Raw genomic sequence first — 20591 nt, 5'->3', positions numbered from 1 at the left:
GTGAATATTATCCCAATGCAAATTTCAATCAACTCTTTGAAAAGACCCAAAACAATTTTACTGCTTCTGTGCTTACTGCATTTTGTAACTTTTCTTTCTCTTTCAGCTTTATCTTCAGGCAAGAATGAAAGGAGACTGGGCAAGACTTGTACGTCCTACTATACAATTTGGTCTCATTGCTGCATCTATCTATGTGGGTCTCTCACGTGTTTCTGACTACAAGCATCACTGGAGTGATGTTTTAACAGGACTTATCCAGGGAGCAGTGGTTGCTGTGCTCATTGTAAGTAACTCCTGAGGGGGTGGGTGGGTGTGAATGCTGCTTTTATGAACAGCACCTTAGAATTGCAGGCTGTGTTCAGAGGAAAGCAAACCTGTATTTCTAATGCTTCAAAAATTGTTGAAGCAGGGAAACAACTCGAACTGGGTGTAAGCAGTAGTACTTGGGGGAGTGAGACAGGCTCTGGCCCAATGAGATAAGTGGCAGTTTTAGCCATTGGACAACATGAAACTGTCTCTGCTCAAGAGCTTTTCAAATAATTAAGATAGAAATGGTACCTGGAAAGCGTGTAGGCCTCTCTGTATAAATCATGCTTTTTGCTTCTAGCCAAATTCAAAATCTCATGTACAATAAGCAGAGAACTCTGTGCAAGGTAAATGGGGAAAAAGGCCTTGAAGAATAAGGAGAGCATTGAAGTGTCTGCCTTGGCCACCTTACACAGTGCGTTTTTTCAGTCTGATGCGAAACTAAAACCCTTCACCTTTTCTTGTGTGCATTCCTAGTACTAAAAATGTGTTCACAAGGAGGAACCTGTGAAGCTCAGCTGTACTGATAAGTATAAAGCTATCCCAGGGAACAGACACTTGCCTAAAATTGTCACAGGAGGCCCAGCTGACTTAATGGCAGCAGTTGTACTGGCTGTCACCAGAGTGCCAAGGCTAATTCATCCATGGGAAGGGATAGATCAGGAACTCCAGATCAATGGGAGCGAGTTGAGGTCTACTGAACGATTCAGTTGCCAAGAACTGAGGCTTAGGGGAAGAACCACATCCAAAATAAATGCTTTGTCAGCATTCTCAGGTCAGAAGGGTATAGTTCAAGACAAAGCTATCTACAAGGTGCAATCAATAATCAAATCTTGGAGCAGCTCTGGGAAAATGTACAGGCTCCAGTAGCTGTTACTAAATGGCTACATGTTCACATAATCCTACCCCTCATTTTTGTCCAGTCTCTTTTTCTAAGAAAAGGAGTTCAGAGAGTAAGAAACATCAGAGATTGAAGAGGTGAGGACACTTTTATTAGGAAAACAAGTTTAGTCAAGAATGTTGGATGATTCAGAAGGTGCTTGGTAATACAAGAAAGAGTAGAAAGTAGCATTACAGAGAGAAGAGTTGAAAGGTCAGGAAATTATTTCTAAAAATATACATTAGCACCAACCACCACCCCCAAACTCTTATTTGAAAGAACCGAGTTCCTCTCCAGAAACAGCAAGGTGAGGTTAGAGCATGGTGGTGCAGCAACTGCAAATGGATCACTAAATTGGACTGAGGGAATCTGGCATTAAGTGGAAGCTGAAACTCCCCTGGCCTGTGGCTAAAGCGTGTGCTGGGTCGTCAGCCACCTACCAGTGTGGTGGGAGATATTTTCTTCTGCCATGGACAGTGTTCTGCAGTTCTCAGGGTTGCAGTGGGAGGGGAAGACACAATGCAGGAAGGGAAGGGATCATGTGAGGCTTCTCATTTATTGCACTCCATGCAGCACTGTGCTTAGCACATCTGCTATGAGACTTAGTGAAGGGAGCAATGGAAGACAGCGAGCTGCAGAACTGGATCAACCACCTGTCTTGTAGTCAGGGAGATGTCTCCTAGCTGTGAAGAACTGAGGTCGTATGTTTAAAGGACTGCGGGAAAGGACTGTGTAGGCAGAGCTGGCCTTACAGCTGCTGGGTCCAGCTAAAGCGCCACCTCTCCTGTTCTGTTCTACATAAATTACAGAAAAAAAATTTAACTAAACTTGCATTGTGGGCCCTCAGAAAGCACATTCTGCTTTCATTTAAAGCTGCTCAAACTATGGCTGTTGTAATGAAGTAGTGCCTGGTAAGGCAGTCAGCAGTTAGTTAGCACAAGCCTTGAATTTGGCTTAAACCAGCAGTGGCTAAATGGTCAAGGGCAAGGAGTAAAAGCTATTGAAAGAACAGATGTCTGAATTTTGTACAAGACTTCCCTGCCATTTTCTGATGGTTTAAACTGATTAAGCTTTTTATTAGTTTTGATCTTAGAATCTGCCTTCTGCAGAGCCCTTGTTTCGAAGACTTATGAGTGCAGGAACTTAACACTAATTTGTTCACTTAGGTTGTATACGTGTCAGACTTCTTCAAAGTGAGAGGATGTACATTTCAACCAAAAGAAGATTCCCATACAACCCTACATGAGACTCCAACAAATGGAAATCACTTTGGCAGCAATCATCAACCATGAAGAATGACCCACATCACCTCTGTTGCTCTGAAAGAAAACAATTTCAACAAGTCTAATTATGTAATATAAGTAAATGCCTTTAAGGGACTGCTGCTGCTCTTGGATGCTCACTTTACCTGTATATAATAACACCTACCACAGTTACTGTACATCTAAACTTTAAATTTCTGTTGGTTCAAGCTCTTGCTTAAAAGAAAGCTATTAAAATTGTAAATTTTTATTGAAAACAGTATAACAAGTTATATTACATACACTGCTGTTTTTACATGCCTTGTTGAATCAACTGTGGTTTAAGTAAACACCATTAAAAGGAATTACTTGAGATGGAAGCCACATGTGACGCTGATGAATTTGTTCCATCATGTCAATATAGTTTCTGGAAGACATCTGCTGTTACAGGTAAAGGCTTGCAGCAAAGACGATATCTCTCTTGATTTTTGTAATCCCTATTAAGAAGGAAAAGAATATTCATGTCTAAGAGTCTTAACTGCCACAACCACTATTTAAAGTACAGTTATAAGCAATGTGTATTACAAGTATTAAATGGAAGTCATTGTACATCCATTTTTAGCCATAAACTTAGTTCAACTGTCAGTATCCACCCTTTAAGTCAAACTTTGTAACAAAGATGTTACCTGGAAAAATAACAGCAATGGTGCTGTTTACCATGAAGTCAACACCAGAAGTTCTCATTATGAAATTATTTACCTTTGGCCCCTTGGTACCTGTGCAGCCCCCTTCCCCCCATCACTTCTAGAATTGCTTCATGTCCTGTGAAAGTGAAATACATACCCTCTGCAAACTTATTTTCCAGTTCTGTGTTCCCAATGGCTTTTGCAGCCTGGCACATCTGCCGAAGCAGTTCTTCTAGGCGCCTCATGCAACGAATTATGCTACCTGTATGAAAGAGCAAGGGAAAACTTTGTGCCACATCATGTAACTGGTCCTGAATTATTCAAAGTAATAGTTCCTTCTACAACCCTGTTCAATTTATCTAGAAGCCAAATGTCTTAAACTTAGTTTCTGTTTGCACAGTAAATTTCTCTGTGAGGCATTTCCTTGAAGCTGTTTCCAAATGCTTGTCCTTTCTACTGTCTTTACAGTCTCTAACCAATATCTAATCATGGGACTTTCTGGGCTGTTGAGTAATTCCTAGTGGATTTTTTCTTCCAAGTACTTGTTAAGACTTCCTCAAAAACCATAGAGCATTAGGGGATTCACAAGTTTGCTGCTTCATGAACTACCACAGGTTTATTTTGTGATTTTTTTTATAAGCCTTAGTTCTTTAGTTGGCAAAGGCAGTAAGTGATATATCTTACTACTCCTGTGCTACTCAAGAGTCCATGGACCACTCTATCACTCAACTGGCATGGTTACAATAATGCACACAAGCATCTTGACACAGCTCCTACACTGCAACCCAACACCCATTCATGATTTATTATGCATTCATCTTCTCTCTGAACTTTCCTCACAGCTCAGCCCAAGTCACTGCTACAAATTTCACAAAACAACCCTAAATGCTTCTGCTCTTCTGGCCACAAGCAAAGACTATCCTGTTTGGTCATTTCCTCCAGCAGCATGTCCTACAGTCAAAATTACTGTAGGCAAAATAACAGTTATTGGGTAAATACAGGATGAAGGGCTTGAGAGCAGCCCTGCTGAGATAGACTTGGGGGTGCTGCTGGATGAGAGGCTGTATATGACCCATCAATGTGCACCTGCAGCCCAGAAAGCCAATTATATCCTGGGCTGCATCCAAAGCAGTGTGGCCAGCAGGGCAAGAGAGGTGATTCTGCCCCTCTGCTCTCATGAGACCCCACCTGCAGTGCTGCGTCCAGCTCTGGGGTCCCCAGCACAGGAAGGACATCGACCTGTTGGAGCAAGTCCAGAGGAGGGCCACCAAGATGATCAGAGATGGAACAGGGCTCCTTTGAGGACAGGCTGAGAGAGTTGGGGTTGTTCAGCCTAGAGAAGAGAAGGCTCCAGGGAGACCTTATTGTGACCTTTCAATACATGGAAACATTCAAGGTCATGTTGGATGGGGCTCTGAGCAACCAAATTTAGGGGAAGATGTCCCTGCTCACTGAAGAGGATTTGGTCTGTACAACCTTTCTATATTACCTCTAAGGCATAATATCTGGGAAAAAAAAAATATGAAAAGAACATTCTACAAAGCTCTTGGGAAAGTGAGACATGATAAAGTAATGCTTCTCTTTAAAAAGCATTCATAGGGCCTCACTAGGTCATGTCAGTTTCTACAGTGAGAACAGTGTATATAAGAGCAGCAGTCTGTAAAACCTGTTGCAATGACAAGATAGAAAAACCCACACAGAGCCTATTGAGCACAGAGCCTATTGAGCGCAGAGCACACACCAACACAAGTGACCTGTGGGCAGCTGCCCCGAGCATGGCTGTGCTGCACTGTGGCATGCCCTGGCTCAGCTGTCAAAGATCCTGCTCGTCTCCATTTACAAGGCCGACCCCAACAGCCATTCCAGGGAGTATTTGTTTACAGGCAGCATAGCTGGGCTTGCTGCAGACATAGCGTTTTGTGCAAGAAAAAGAAAACTGCAATTTTAAAATAAATTACTATTGTTAATACTTCCACAAAGCAAGAGTTGGTCTGCAGTTAATAGATAGGGTACTTAACTCAGTTTAGCGTTCTTCCCTAAAGGCTTTAAAAAGCTGCTCTTATTTTCATTTCTTCCCAGCACACACATTTCAATTTGAAGACAACGTATTTGCATTAGCAAATCAACACTACTCCACTTTGTGGCAAACACTTGTTCTTGAAACACTCAGACTTATTTTGTATTCTGATTTTCTTTGAAATCACTATAGTTACTTGGATAACCAAGGTGAACTACTCTGGGATTTAGTGACACCACAATCCATTTGAGGTACACTTAACCGACAACAGATGCCTGAAATGCTTCCCATCCTTGTGGATAAGGCACAGAAAACCAGCCAATGAAAGTTAAGGGAAGAATTATGCATTGACCCCTGCCACAAGAGCTGGCCTCAGAACAGGCCACTAGATCTAATTTTGAGGGAGCTGGCACTATTGAGTAGAACAAAGCTGACTGTTTTAGTACGTTAAATGGAAATATGTTAAATATGGTAAATGGAAAATGTTACTGCCTGGTGCATTCTGAACATTCAAGTGTCAATGTAAAAACATGCCAGCTACTGCTACTTTAGTGTTCCACACACTCAGGGTGCCTCCATAGCAAATGGAAGGCTCAGATAATCATTGCAGTAGGAGGAATCTGCTGACTGCAGAAGCAAAGACTGCCAAGATTTGTGCTGATCAAAGACAACTTTCTTATTAAGTTCCTGGATCTATGCATTGGATTACATGCACAAATTATGTGCATGAATTCCCCTTGTTTTAAGCGAATCTGCAAGCCTTTGCAAACAAGAAAACAGCATTTGAGAGAGGCAGCACTGACAGTAACAACTTCAAAAAGGAAGACTTCTAAGACTGGTGCATCCATCCTACTGTTCTTCACAACTTTCAATAGGCTGGTTTTTCATTCTGGTTTGACCTTTTCATTCTGGTTTCACAACCCTTTGGATGGTTTGTTTTTACAAAGTATCAGAGCTTTAAGTCATCATACTTTTTAAAAGTGGAAATAAAATATTCTTCCTCAAGGGCCAGTTTCTAGTACTCCAATTTTAGGAACCAAATTAATCTACATGACAGGTTATATCTAGGCTTTTCAACTATCCATTGCACCACTGCGAAAAACTATTCAAAAGAGAGACTTGGTTACCACTTCTCACTTCTGTCATCATTAAGTCAGCAGGAGGAATTGGTTATACCAACTGGTTATACCAAATAAATAAAAATCTTAACTATAATGAGGACAAGTGCAAGAGCTGTACTTCCTGATGACAAGCATTTGGAACATTTTTTTTCCCCTTTAACTAGAAAAAGTAAGCATTACCGTTTGTTGTAATGCTTAGAATTTCTGAGTTTTGTAGAAAGTTTTTAGAATACAGAGATATCCCTTTAAAAAAATCTTAGATTCTAAATTATCAAGTGTCTAAGTATAAATTAACATATATAGTAAACAATTTTTTCCCCACTTGATTGTAGCCATACAGATGCTTGAATACATCTGAGTTTACTATAAAGTTATTCAGTATTACCATTCCCTGCTGTAGAATTACCAACTCATACCTTCTAAAGAACAACTGATTAGCCTACCTTCAAAGACATCTGTCATTTTGCAGATGTGAGCGAAGTTAGCTCCATTTGCCCATGTATAGACAACATCCATTAGGTTTGGTCTGAAAGAATTCAAGTAATTTTCTTCATCAATTTCCAGTTTTGCTTCTGCTGACACCTTGGCAATTCTTTTTGCACACTCCTTTAAAATAAAATATTTTATATTGGTAATATGCTTGACCTGAGTAACTATTTAACTGATAGAAAGACATGCACGTTACTAGGTACTGCATTACAGAATGAGGTTTCCTTTTTTAGTGTGAAATTATTCAGAATCAGAGAGTAAACCACTGTTTACATGAAGTCTGCCTGCACTAACCATGTACAGTGTAGTAAGCAAGCTTATAAAAGTTTTAGAGGTATGTCCTAAATTAGCATAAAGATTTCTTGCAAACAATATAACGTTACTACACATTGCAAAATCACATGCAGTGCTAGCTGAGTTCACTGATGATCCAAAATTAAGTCTTTACTATGCGCTTATTATACATTACTCATGAGCTTTGCTCGTGTTAACATTAACCTTGAGCTCAGACAGATTTCTAATTACCTGCATTTGCCGAAGTGGTCCTGCCAACTGCTCAGTCAATTTTGGCATTTCACTGGACTGAAAAAGAAGACATTAAACAATCTCATGTGCTCCCATACATTTGCTCTATACCAAATTAAATGCAAAACCAGAAGTTCGGTATGTGATACTGCCATCCTAAATTATTCTACTAACTTCTCAAACCTGTTATCAAACACTAAAATGACTCAATTCCCCAAATGCTTGTTCCTCAAACTAAACCAGAAAACTAAATCTTTCTGCATAATATAGCAACATCATGAAAAAGCACCTGCTATCTGGATACTTCCAAAATTCTCTCTATTTAGCTGTACCATAGTTTGGAACCGACAAATGAACTGCTATTTATTATGTGACAGTTCAAGCTTTTCTTTAAGAATAATACAAAAAATGTTTTTAATAACTTAAGCATCAGTGGCAATATATGAAAATATGGCTTTTCAAAATACAGGAACATCTTTATGTCCTAGCTGTTCAGACTCAAGTATTATTGTTGAGTGAACCCCAATATTCTAATTAACAATGGCTTACCTTGGCATCCCTTCCACTAACCAATGGACTGCATTGGCATCTGCTGCTAATGTTTTTTCCATATTTAGAATCAACCTGAGTGATACATCCTGCTAGCTCTTTGTAAAAATATTTCATATGGTAGTTTATTTTTACTAATTTTCTGGGGTGAGAATAACCTTGTATATAGCTTGCAGGTGGGAAAAAAATAACACCTGGTATAAAATGCCCATGTTGTTGCTTTTAAAAATATATGGTGTGATTTTAACAGCCTTTTTGGTATCAATTCCGTGTGTTACTGCCATTTTGATCAATGGTCAAGGGTACTGACCATGCAACGTAACACAGACACATCTGAGAATTAAAGATACCCTTACCCCACAGTGTAGTTTGCAGTTATTGTTAAGCCTCTTCTTGAGATAATCATTCTACATTTTAAATTATATGGAGGGGGGGGTGTGTGTATTAATAGCAGCACATATGCTGAGAATCTATTGATACTGCTTCATTGCATGAGGAAGTCTGCAATTTAACACAACCTTTGGCATGTCACGCATGAGGAAAGAGACTTGAGCATTGAAGCTGAAATGCCTTTGCTCAGTTCAGTAGGAGCTCATGTCAAACACCTTAGGAAGCAATAAAAAATGTGCAAAGGCTCATACTGTTACGACCAATTTCTGCAACTGAATTAAAAACAGTATTATTAAAAGACAGGAATGTCTAGAATTCTGGAATTGAACAAGTAACTCACATTCTCTTGAAACACAAAACAGCTGAGCAGTGCAGTTGCCTGTTCTGCAGATAAGTCATTGAAGAGACCATTGAACATCATTTCTGTCAGGAGTAGTTCATCAGCACTAAAATAAAGAGAAGGAAGCTTAGGGGAAAGACTTACTGAAATGTAATTTTAAAATTAAGAAGTATTAATCTGTTTTGTGAAGCAACTGGATATGGATAAAAAAAACAGCATCTTAATTTTACTGTCAGGGACACCACATATACAGATACACACACACAAAAATACTAGCTTTTTAAGGGGAATGCTAATTAATAAGAGACTGCAACATTATTTTAAAGAAACTAAAAGCACTTAATGGACTAAAATAAAACCCTCCTGACAGATCATATGAGTTAGTATGAATAGTTGATTTAGTCAGTTTCTATCAGACAGCATATCAAGAGATCAGAAAGAACCAGGGAGTTAGGTAACTTAGGAAAAGCATGAAAACTAGTACTGCTGCTGCTCAGAAAAGAGTAGACTGGGTATTTCCAAAATACTGAAGAAAGGAATGAACTTTCTTCAATTTACTTGAGGAATAAAGACTTAATCATGAATTATAAAAGTAAGTGCATGATGCAGATACAAAATCCAAACATACTTATTTGGATAAAACACCATATTTTCGGTAACACCGGAATTTATCCAAAAAATGATGAATAGGATGGGGGAAAAACAAAGTAGGATTTTTTTTAAAAAGAGGTATGTCACTCAAACAGTTCCAGGCAGTCAGGAAGTAGATAAAATTCTGATTCAGCTTCCCCACTTGCTATCAAATTTTGCAGGGCAATTAGCTATCAAACAAATACCAGTAGCAGCTTTCAAACTTACCTGTAAGACAAGGGGTACAGCAGTCACTGTGACTTTTAAAAATACAAAATTCTATCAAAATCTGAGTTACTGTAAAATATTAAAGTCTGATTCATTATTTTTTCACCTGTTTCAATATGTATGTACCTGCTAAATGTATTACAGTAAAATGCACCACTTCACAGATTCCTATGGAAGCAATTTCACTATATTCCAAACCTGTCAGTGACTTGGCAACTGCTGACAACATTGTTACACTCGTTTGTGAGTGACTGTACCAACAGTCCTGGTTCAATGTCAACCATAGAAATCAAGACCTTCCTCTCATGCAACATTAAATGAAAACACATCCTATTACCTTAGGCACAAAAATAGCCATTGTTTCGGCATTTTCATGTCTATATTTGAATTTTAAAATCTATTGTATTTTTCCTTAAGTTGCTACCTTTATTTATACTGCTTGAATCAGTATAATACCTTTATTACACAGAACACTGTCTCTGAAGAATTCTTTTCTAATGGTCTCAAAACTTTAAAATATAATGTACTAATTTTAGCAAGGACAGTGAAGTGTGTATTCACAACAATGAACAGTTTCTACAGAAGCCAGTTACCTGCTGATTTCACAAGCAACCCGTCCTTTCATCTCAATAACATCTGAAGACGTGGCAAACCCCAGTCTTCTCAAAACACGCTTGCGGCATTTGAGTTCATCCATTTGTAGGACGGTTCTGGCTTTCTTCAATTCTCGCTTTGCTACTTTAATATCCATAGCAATCTGGGGGGCCAGAAGGAGAGGAATTACACCTTGCTGGTTTAAAAGATGCAACTGTTTTAAAGACATTGTTTAATTTACATAAAGGCCTCAGAATAACGGTATATGAACATACCACTTGACTAGTTGACCTGCCTAACTCTCTTAAGAGGAAGGTTTAAAACAAACAATAATAATAAAAATAATAAAAATAAAATTAAAATTAAAAAAAAAAAAATTTTAAAAAATCAGCTCCATTTACCCACTGAAGCCTCTGGTAAACTTGGTAAATTAAGCTATTTACACATAGTGAGAAACAAACCAAACCAGCCCACACTAAAAAGACAAAGTGATCATGTGTTGAGAAATGAGTGCTCATCTTCTGAGACCTATACTAAGTCTCAGCTAACCAATCATTCAATGAAATGTACCCAAAGACATTATTTTCCACTATTAGAGCTTCTTGCAGTGGCTTGCAGTTCCCCACAGTCACTGTCTAGATCCTGACAGCAGACACCCTTGCAGAAAGCTGCTTGGTCTATCAGGTCTTACCACATGCAACTTTGTGGCCATACCAGAACTACCTCACTTCCGTGAAGTGGCTGCTGGAGAACCTGTTTTCTCAAGGAGCAGAGAAACATGACAGCTGGTTTTATGCACAATCAGTTTCAGTCTAGGAGGGTACAACTCTAGGCGAAATAAGTAAATGCATTGCCTCCAGGCTGAGAGTCAGCTCAGGAAGCAGTAGCATGATGATTCCTCTGGTATACTCCTCAAGCTAGTAAGTCCCATCAATTAATTCAACTTAATTTTTAATATACTTTTGCAAACCTATCAATTGAAATTATCTATGAAGACTTTTCCTATGCTGCATTGTGCTATGTCTACTCAGTGAAAAAGAGCTCTGTAACCTTCTAATTCCTGATAACTTTCTCTCAAGAGTCTTCTTTTCAGTCATACGTTGCATCTGTATCAATGAAGGGCATACCACCAACTCAGCCATTTTGTTATTGAGATTCAGTAATTTTACTGTATTTAAAAAGGCTGATTTGGGCTTAGCAAATAAAAAGAAAAGCAAGTAAGAAGACAACCTCCCTCCCCCACTCCAGCTAAATACAAAGTGATTTTGTTTGTATCTTTACCTGTGCTTTTTTTTCGCAAAGTTTGTATATGGTTTCCAAGTTTGGATCATTGTGAAGAGGATGTGAATACATCCTATGCTCAAATGCCTCTATTTTTTGGATTACTTTTTTCAACCCTTGGTCTTTGATGCCCATGTCATCAATAGGGTCTAGTAAGGGCACTCCATCAGGAAACCGTTTCTGTACTTCCTAAAATGATAAAATATTTTTATGATTAGTAACAGCAAAATAAACTATATTTTACAAATAAGCTGGCATAACTATAGAGACACAGGAGGCTGTAATGTAAGTTACATGACATTTCAGCAGTTTTCAAAATCAGTTTAAAATGACGTGATAAGGAGAAACAATTGACACACATTGTGGTTTCCAACCCCTTTAAAGAATAAAGCTGAAGATGTGACAGATGCTTTCCACAAATTTCTTTATAACAAGCTGCCTTGGGTTCAAGAGTACCTCACTAATCACAGCAGAGTGCTTACACAGCCTAGTGGAACTTACCAGTACAGATTTTAACACACTTTGCCTGTTATCAATTGGCCTCAGGTCTTTTGGTATGTAAAGTCGGACACTGCTGATAGCTGAGACAAGATGTACCAAAACAGGAACAACCTATCAAAGAGAGTGTAGTAACTCATAAATCAGTAAAAAACATACCTCTTATTACTGGTCCATAGCAAAACTTTTTCAAGGGAAAAGGAAAACTTAGTGCACAAGCACGCAGCAGTGGGTAAAGGAATATCAGAAAGCAGGAAAATGTGGCTAATGACTTAAAGTACTCATAGAGAAGAAAAGTAGTTGTCCAAATGGGAAAATTCTGAATGCAGTTTCTCTCTACAGAGAGACAAGTGAAAACAAAACAACAGTTTTTCTATTACCTCATGTCTTACCTGCTGGAATACCTCTTTTGATCCAAACCAGACAAATTATTGTCATGTACTTGAATAAGAATGCCAACAGCAGAGAACATCAAGCCAGAAAACACATATTCCTAAGTATCAAAACCATCATGACACCATGAAGAATCAATACTGCATTGAACTCCAAGGTTTAAATGGACTTCCTGAGAAAAAACCTGCAGACAAATTAAACTGCCTCTGATCTGAAAATTATAACTGTTTGTCTTGATATAGGGTTTCAAACTGAAAATTTTAAATAAAGCAAGTATTATCACTAAAAAAAGTTTCAATTTAATTTTAGAATGAGTTTTGCAAAGCTGTCCAGAGAGATGGTGGAGTCACCATCCCTGAAAGGGCTCAAGAAGCAACCGGAGGTGGCACTTTGTGCTATGATTTAGGTGACAAGCTGGTGTTCAAAGGTTGGACTCAATGATCTTGGACGTCTTTTCCAGCCTTAATGATTTTAAGAAATAAAGAAGGAATACTGTTCCCAAAGACAAGATACTGCTAAAAAAAGCATCTGTCAAACAGTACTACTAAAAATCTATTACTTTAATTTATTAAGAAGGCAGAGTTAGGTGTACAGATTCTTTCTCTTCCTTAAATGAATCAGTCCCTCTTTTACCGTAGTTTGCAAATGGTTTGGAAATAAAGATTTGAGAAAGCTTATGAAAAACTACTGAGAATAGACACATGTAACAAACCTGCATCTCTCCTTTCTCATCAGGTCTGGCTGGCTTTGCAGACTCAGTAGCAGAATTTTTCAGACTGTCTTTGCTGCAGTGCAGGAGCACTTCAACTACATACAAAGGGTCCAATTCACCGGAATTTGGCTGTTGAGGATACAGAAAAAGAACAGGTATGAAACAGTTATTTTAAAATACCAGAAAGAATGAATGAAAAACACATAATTTCTCCAACATTAAAGGTATGAAACGAGCTGTGTCTCTTTACAACGTATCAGCTCAGTGTGGCAGTACATTCTGAAAATGCAGATTCTGGTGAACTGATTGACAGATCCCTCCTCCAGGAAAACATTACCCTCCCTCATCCTCCCTTGTCGGAATAGCCTAAAGTCTGCTTGAAGTTTTAGGTGCTTTTGCCTTTTCTTCTAGATGTAGCTCTTCCAAAGTAAGCCAATATGTTTTAAAACTGTAATGCATATTTGCATCATGCTAGCAGTACTGAACTTTGCATTTAAAAAAAAAAAAACAACCCAAACCAAAATTTACGGGATCTCTTTCATTTGCAGGTTCAAGTTTTCATGCACAATAAAGACGACCAAAAAATCTTTCAAGCATAACAGCTCGTATCTGCAGCAAGCAGGACGTTGTGTCTTGCACGCTGCATCTTTACAAACCCCAAAAGGCACTCATAACATCTGACATTCATTTAAAGAACTCAAACATGTAGATGTGGTGATTAAAGACTACTGTTCACAAGGCCATAACCTTCCTTATATCCTGATTTTAAAAAGCCTGACATTAGTTATTTGAGTGGATCAATATGCACTAGGGTTGCTCAGATACACTCCTACTATAAACAAATATTTTTAATACTTTGAACAGAACTATGTTCTAGGCCTAACACAAACGTAGACATAATCTTTTAAAATACCACGTGCAAGCTTTCTGCTTCCAAATACAAGAGAAAAAGAAAACATTATTTTCAAAATCCCATCTTAACTCAGTTCATTTTTACTGGGCGGTATTTTTCATTACAAAGCTACAACATACTACTTTATTTCACTGCATGCCAACTAGCATTTTTAACAGATCCTCAGAATTGCTATGAGAAACTGCCATAGTAAAATAAAGACAAAAACAGGGTTATCCTGTTGTATAAGCTAAATTATTTCTTCAAGAAATGCCAATTACTCGCTGGGGAAGAAACTGTTCCTCTCAATTGTATCCTACATTTGCAGAAAGCAGTCACAGCAATGTGGGAGATCCAAACCACTGCCACTCTCTGAAATAAGAATTTTAAAATAATACCCACATGTACCAGATCAGTATCCAGCCAAAGCCAGGGAAAGCATAATGCTGACTTGAATGAAATAGAGACTAAACTCATAGCTGCACAAGTGTGCTACAGAAAATACTAGAATTGGAGATATCTAGAAAATTATGAGAGGAAAAAAAAAATTCTATCTCTGATTGCATTGCAAACTTATTAATAAAGTAGGAGTATAAAAATCATTAACATCTGATGTTAATATTACTCTAAGTTTACGTACACCAACAGCTTTTAGACAATGCTGACTAGACATGACTCAACCTACAACTGCATTTTGAATGTGTACTGTTTCCTTCCATGGATTTCCTACAACAATATAGTTACTAAATCTTTGAACAGCAACAGACATGTTTCTATATGCAAAAATAAAAGGAGACTAGAACCCTTAGAAAACTTGTTAGCTACAGACTTCTCTGTCATATCAAGTTTAAACGATTCTTTAATTCACACTGCCATCAATTCACGTTTCAAGTACAAAATTAAGCCCTTTTTGGCAGAGTACTGAAGGATTAGTGGTATTCTTAAGATTTTAGATTTGCCCTGAAACATCTCTTACTTCAAGTGCCTAGAAACAAACCAAAGTAAGAAAGGTGATCATGCCCAGGAACCAAGAAGTATAGCACAGGTAACAAATTCAGAGTCCCAGATTAGTAACATCAAACTCACTGAAAATTCAACGACCATGACGCAGCACTAAAAGAGATGTTTATATAGTAAACATTATAAATATACAAGGATTACGATAAATCTAAACAGGGAAGACAGAACTGCAGCATCTCAAATTTTAGTATCAATAATTGCTACGAGACAAAAATTTCTTGTCTAGAATCAGGGATCAGATAATATGGACTATCAACAGCACAACAGTATCACTAGCTTACTGCTGGCACAATCAAGTGAAAATAAAATTTCTCACTCAAAATACTTGGGTTTTGTATGAATTCCAAAGGACATAGTTATTTTGCTGACTACTATAATTTAGAGTATATAGGAAGCACCCCTATTTGAGATAAATTATATTCTGAATAACAGTAAAGTGCTATTTGCATTGACAATTTTGTGGAACACTGAATTTTGAAATTATGATGGAAAGGCATCTACACATAATTAATAATAAACATAACTGGCATGACTCATGCATTTACTTTCACAGTGCAATGAACTAAGAATATTATGTGAAATACAGACATACTATAGCCCTAAATGTCATTATTAATTACATAGATTTCTCATTAGAAAAAAAGACTTAATTAGAAACTATGATATAGCGAAGAAAAGTTTGCAACTAATCTAGTAATATCGACTGAATTCAACATGATTCCTAAAAGCAAACCCAAAGAACGGTTCAGCTTAGAAGTGGATGAAGGTTTAAAGATGCAGCATAAGTAATATCCTTCCAGTACTAACTAAGTATACTTGTATACATTAAATAGTAATGGCAAATGGCATCTGTGTCTCAGGACAAAAATGCATTGAAGAGACACTAAAATGGGTAAACAACAACTTCTTCAAGTAATTTGTTTTGCCTCTGCTCATAGAAACTAGTCCTTTCAACTGACTTTAAAAGTTACATAGCTTTAAGTCTGTTCCTTAATTTCCACCACCTATTGTCATTCTTTCCACACACTCAGAAGGAAAAATTCAACCCAGCTGCTAGAATGACTTAATGAAAAAAGTGCTGCTGGAGCCACATCCATCTCTTGCAAAACAGACTGGAATTTCAAAGCTAATATTCAAAGCCAAAGGCTTATACAACAGTGAGACAGACCAGATAGGGAAGACAAATATATATGTGAAAAAATATGTTACAGATAGAAGAACTGCCTCCAAATGACACAGAAATTGGAAATTTTACATAGAAAGCTGGGACTAGGGGGCAATCTGGTTTACTACTTGTGTGTCTCTATGATCTAAAGCAAAGATTTAAGCAACAGCAGTAACTGTCCAGTTTTTCAACTTGAAAAAAGAATTATGACTTTCAAAAGGAAGATGGAAAACCAGAACAAAATCTCTTTTAATAAGTTCTGTATGCACACATTTTTCTCACTTCCTCTTTAACGAATATATATTAGAGAAGCACCAAAAGGTGCCACAATGAACAGGCACCACCACAACTCAACAAAGACAACTTTGCATTTAGACCTAGCAACTAATGCCATTGGTCTCCTGATAAAATTATAGCAAAAATGATACCACAGAAAAATATGCTTTTAACTTAGGTTTTCATTTAAACAGCTTTTTTCATTAAAGCTGTTCAACTTTCTCATGAACAGCTTAAATTAGCACTGGCAATGTCTCAAAAACAATTTAGTTTGAAACATTTGCAGTGCTATGCAAAAGCAAGCATTTCCTCCACAAACATGTTAAAAGTTAAAAACTGAACCCAAGACATGGAGTTTTCTCCATCTTCTATAACTTTATTTCTTTACACTTTTACTTCAGGAAGTTCAGAGCATTTTGTAAATTTGGGGTAAAAGGAAATTTTTTTGCCTTTGAGAACTATAAAGAAATAGGAGTTCTATCTTATTTTCAGAAAAAACAGTCAGGTACATGTTTTGGTAATGCAGACAACATGTATTTTACCTTAACATTTGATTTCTTAGAGAAATTAACAACCACTCCCCATCCGTAGTCATCACCTTCATTCTTCACCTGGAAAAAGTAGAAGATGTTGTAACATCACCCACATATAATAACATCCTAGCAAGCACAACTTTTTGTATTTTTGATATTTACAACAGCAGTCATGGACTACTATTCATCATGAAAACAGTATTTCTTTTATTGCATTATTGAATGCTTAGCAAAGAAACACAAGTCAAAACTGGTGCTTAGTGTGATGCATGTAATTTTTCAAGACAGTAAACTGGCAGAAACAAATGAACCTTGCAAATTTCAAAAATAGGTAGAAATGAAAAACAAAACAAAAGAAAAATCAAACTACCTTTACCAGTCTTCCTGGCTGTAGAAAGGGCAAGCAGTACTTTGGTTTGTGAATATACTCTTCAATATCTTTACCCAGTTTTGCAAGCTGCTGGCGAATTCTGTAGTATATCACCACATTTTCTTCATTGGGAATTACAATTTTGTTGTACTGTGCTTCCAAATTATTGACTCCTATAATGACAAGTAAATTCTCATGGAAATTGGTATCTTCACACAGATTGAGAAATCAGTGTTTCACTTTCAGACCTACATGACTAATATTTTGTGACCACTTTTAGTATTCATCTTCTACTTACAAGAACCCATTCTCTGGAGGGCTAGAAATCTGTACATTTGTCCCCTGCATTTTATTTATAGAGGATTAAATTCTGGTATTATTTTTAAAAAATAAACAAGCTTGAGAAACTGGAAAAGGCTAGACACCCAATTATCCAGGAATAACTGATTTAGGTTTGCACAGAAGTCACATTAAAACATACAGTGATTTTGCAGGAAGGTATTCGATGCTTACCAGAGCTTTTTATCTCCTCCTACAAAAGTAAGATTGCTCAAGGACATCTTCTAAAAAGATGCGTTCCAACAAGAGGGGAGTTGTTAGAAGATGTTCTTCCTAACTTGTTTTAGGCTCTGATTTACTAGTCGAAATCAGTATTTTCTTCCTCCAGTATTTTTACACCTTATTTAGGCAAATCGGTTTTTATTCTAAGCAGTATGATTCATTCTCTCATTCTGGTAATACCATCAGCAAACATAAACAAAGGACAGATTATAAAAATCTCTTTTTCCTCTCTACCAACTCATCTTCTTGCATGCTATTTTTGAATGCTCGTAAGTGGCCCAGAAATCCCACTTCACTGGGACTTGAAGACAACTCAGGGAAGTGCTCCTTATTTTTACCTGCCAATTTTCAAAGAAATAAGCCATTCATTCATACTCATGGCATACTTTCTTCCTTAGTCTAAGTAGCCAGTTCTCTCCTTTGTGTTTTTAATTGCAGCTGAAGTGATTACAAAATTCTTATGCCCGGTATGGTGCCTATGGTGAAACTGTCCAAGAACTATGAAAAATGTTCTTCAGCTACATTTCTCTATTTAAACAGCAATGCTGGAATGACAGAATAAAGATCTAGGCATGCCAACTGGAACAGAGAGGTTGTCAGGAAATAAATACTTTATTTAACTACTACTGCACCTGCAAACTAACAGAGACATAATGGAAACCCTCCCTCTGCATGGCTATCAAAGCTACATGCACATACACACTTTCTTTCATAACATTCAATTAACAAATGACCAGATGAATTCCTCATTAATAATAATTACCTCTCATGTTCTTAAGATTCTCCTGGATTAAGTTTTGTAAGAGGCCTCACTCTCAAACACTATCTGAAATCTCCAGAAACTGACTTTGGTGCATGAAAACTCACTATTTAAGGACCATGGCTCAAAATGCAGTTATTCAACAGAGTGCAAATAATGTCTCAGATCTCTCTGCATTTTTCTTATTATTATAATAAACATTTCTTCCCTACACTACTCTGAATGTAGTGTGCTTAAGTTCTTTTTACAGATTATACCGGGATATTAAAAGCTGGAAGACTTTCCTTCCCTAAGACTTTTTTCCCTGCATCTCAAATAAGCCATGGGAATTTTTAAATTGTTATTCCTTGTTCCTGCCTTATAGTTTAGCAATTGTGACAACCGTTCTTGTCTGACTCAGAGAGGAAAGCTCTCTTCATAAACTGACAGTGCATATCAGTATGAGTCCTAAGAACAAGAGGAAATTACTCTTACTGAAACTACAACGTGGCAACAAATGGTGCAATGGCAACTGCTGGCAGGGAAGACAAAAACTGCCCAGGTAAAAACTCGTATGAGCATGATGAAGTCTAACTGCCCAATCTCACCATATTTTATACCTACTCACATGGGAACAACATACAGCAGTACTTACTTTCCACTATTTCTGGAATAGTTCTGTAATGCTGGAACTGATAAAAGGATTTTTCTAACATGTATTCAGGATTAATTTCCTCTACTCGAAGCAAGTTCAATACCATGTTGTATGTCAGGTGAAATGCACTGTTTAAGGGATCGGCTGAACCCTGAAAAAGATCCAAGAGCATTTTCCAATCAAAAAAATATTAATTGCAGCATATAAGAACACACTGAACAAACCAGGATGCAGTATTTTGTATGAGGAGCTGCTTTGATGAATTGCACAACTTGTCTTGAGTTTAGATTACATGTTTCATAAAGTCCTAAGCAATTCTATTATGCTGAATATGTAGAAGTATTTGTACTGTATTGATACTTACCATAGCCACGATATTATAAATGATATTTAAACGAAATGAAAAGTCCCGGTGAAAAATTCAGATGTTTCCTGTAGTTTACAATTTGGATTCCATTATCTTAACTTTAAAGTAAGAGTTTCTTAAATATTTAAAGCAATCCATTATTTTAACACTGAAAAAAATCTTATTTGCAAGTCTTAAGACCTACTGGTTACATTGGTGTCTTGCTTTTTTCTCAAAAATAGGTAATCTGCAAATTCTTTAACTTAAATTATGACCCATTATAAAATTAACATAATTTTCAGGTAGCTTGAGAGAAGTTGTGAACTCTCCCCTGGATGTGGTCCTGGGCATCCTGCTCTGTATGACCCTGCTTGAGCTGTGGTTTTGAAAAAGATGACCTCCACAAGTCCCTTACAACCCCCACCATTCTGGGAAGTTTTTTTTTTTTACAAGGTGGTACATACAGGTATTTTGATCAACCTAAGAAGAAAGGATGCTGAGAAAGCATTGCAGGTAACACCATTATCTTCTTTACCCATACACATTTTTTAAGAATGTCTACTACTGTCATCTGTCAAAAAGGGGTACTGAACTAAGTAAGTGCATCTTTGGCCTGATTCATCATTGGCTGTTACTATGTTCTACCCAAGAGAACAACCTTGTTATCATAAAAGAGCAAACATTTAATTGATGTGGACCAAAACAACCAGTTATTCAAAGAACAAACAAAACAGTTAAGCAGTGTCCACAGAAGATCTAGAAGAGCTCAACACACAGCCTCTCCAAGTAAGGGCAAGCCTGGGAAACTCTCTCTCACTGAAATGTCAGCACAGAAGACCATCCAGATATACCAAATCCCTGAAATCAGATGAGAGAGATCCAACACTTCTGAAATACAAAACTGCCCAACTGCAGTGCACAACCTTTCATCCAAGTAGGACTAGTATCAAAGGAACAGGTGTCTCTTTAGAAAGGATATCAGGGAAATTCAAGAGTTATGAAGTAGAAAATTACAATTTGTGTGCAACGAAAGGAGCTCAAAACAGAAGCAACAGACAGCTGGACAGAACATGGCAGAACAACAACATAAATAGGCTTTTTGTAAAACCAAGATAGATCTCACAAATATTTCAGAGTTCTTTGAAGGTATTAAT

At 37.3% G+C, this 20591-nt stretch overlaps 2 protein-coding genes across 5 annotated transcripts in view; one reads left to right on the top strand and one right to left on the bottom strand.

Annotated features, from left to right (window-relative positions):
• The window catches only part of PLPP1 (phospholipid phosphatase 1), a 62718-nt gene extending 59911 nt beyond the window's left edge, over nucleotides 1-2807 (top strand). For both annotated transcript variants that reach the window (XM_069000799.1, XM_069000798.1), the window contains exons 5-6: nucleotides 107-283; nucleotides 2353-2807. In XM_069000799.1, the coding sequence (XP_068856900.1) occupies nucleotides 107-283; nucleotides 2353-2478 (303 nt within the window). In that variant the 3' untranslated portion in view covers nucleotides 2479-2807. The remainder of the gene's footprint in view (nucleotides 1-106; nucleotides 284-2352) is intronic.
• The window catches only part of MTREX (Mtr4 exosome RNA helicase), a 42238-nt gene continuing 24326 nt past the window's right edge, over nucleotides 2680-20591 (bottom strand). The window contains exons 16-27 of one of the 3 annotated variants that reach the window (XM_069000796.1): nucleotides 19092-19242; nucleotides 17137-17309; nucleotides 16776-16844; nucleotides 12881-13009; nucleotides 11779-11889; nucleotides 11278-11466; nucleotides 9996-10159; nucleotides 8545-8650; nucleotides 7266-7322; nucleotides 6695-6857; nucleotides 3271-3375; nucleotides 2680-2924 (exon numbers count right to left, since the gene is read on the bottom strand). In XM_069000796.1, coding sequence (XP_068856897.1) covers nucleotides 2872-2924; nucleotides 3271-3375; nucleotides 6695-6857; nucleotides 7266-7322; nucleotides 8545-8650; nucleotides 9996-10159; nucleotides 11278-11466; nucleotides 11779-11889; nucleotides 12881-13009; nucleotides 16776-16844; nucleotides 17137-17309; nucleotides 19092-19242 — 1470 coding nt within the window. In that variant the 3' untranslated portion in view covers nucleotides 2680-2871. Of the gene's footprint in view, nucleotides 3376-4301; nucleotides 4447-6694; nucleotides 6858-7265; nucleotides 7323-8544; nucleotides 8651-9995; nucleotides 10160-11277; nucleotides 11467-11778; nucleotides 11890-12880; nucleotides 13010-16775; nucleotides 16845-17136; nucleotides 17310-19091; nucleotides 19243-20591 lie in introns of all 3 variants that reach the window. The other 2 variants (XR_011147628.1, XM_069000795.1) reach the window with 2 other exon arrangements.

This window comes from Aphelocoma coerulescens, assembly GCF_041296385.1.
Source record: "Aphelocoma coerulescens isolate FSJ_1873_10779 chromosome Z unlocalized genomic scaffold, UR_Acoe_1.0 ChrZ, whole genome shotgun sequence".
In the NCBI taxonomy this organism is placed as follows: domain Eukaryota; kingdom Metazoa; phylum Chordata; class Aves; order Passeriformes; family Corvidae; genus Aphelocoma; species Aphelocoma coerulescens.
Note: the sequence above shows the minus strand (reverse complement) of the source record. Positions and strands in the feature narration are given on the sequence as shown.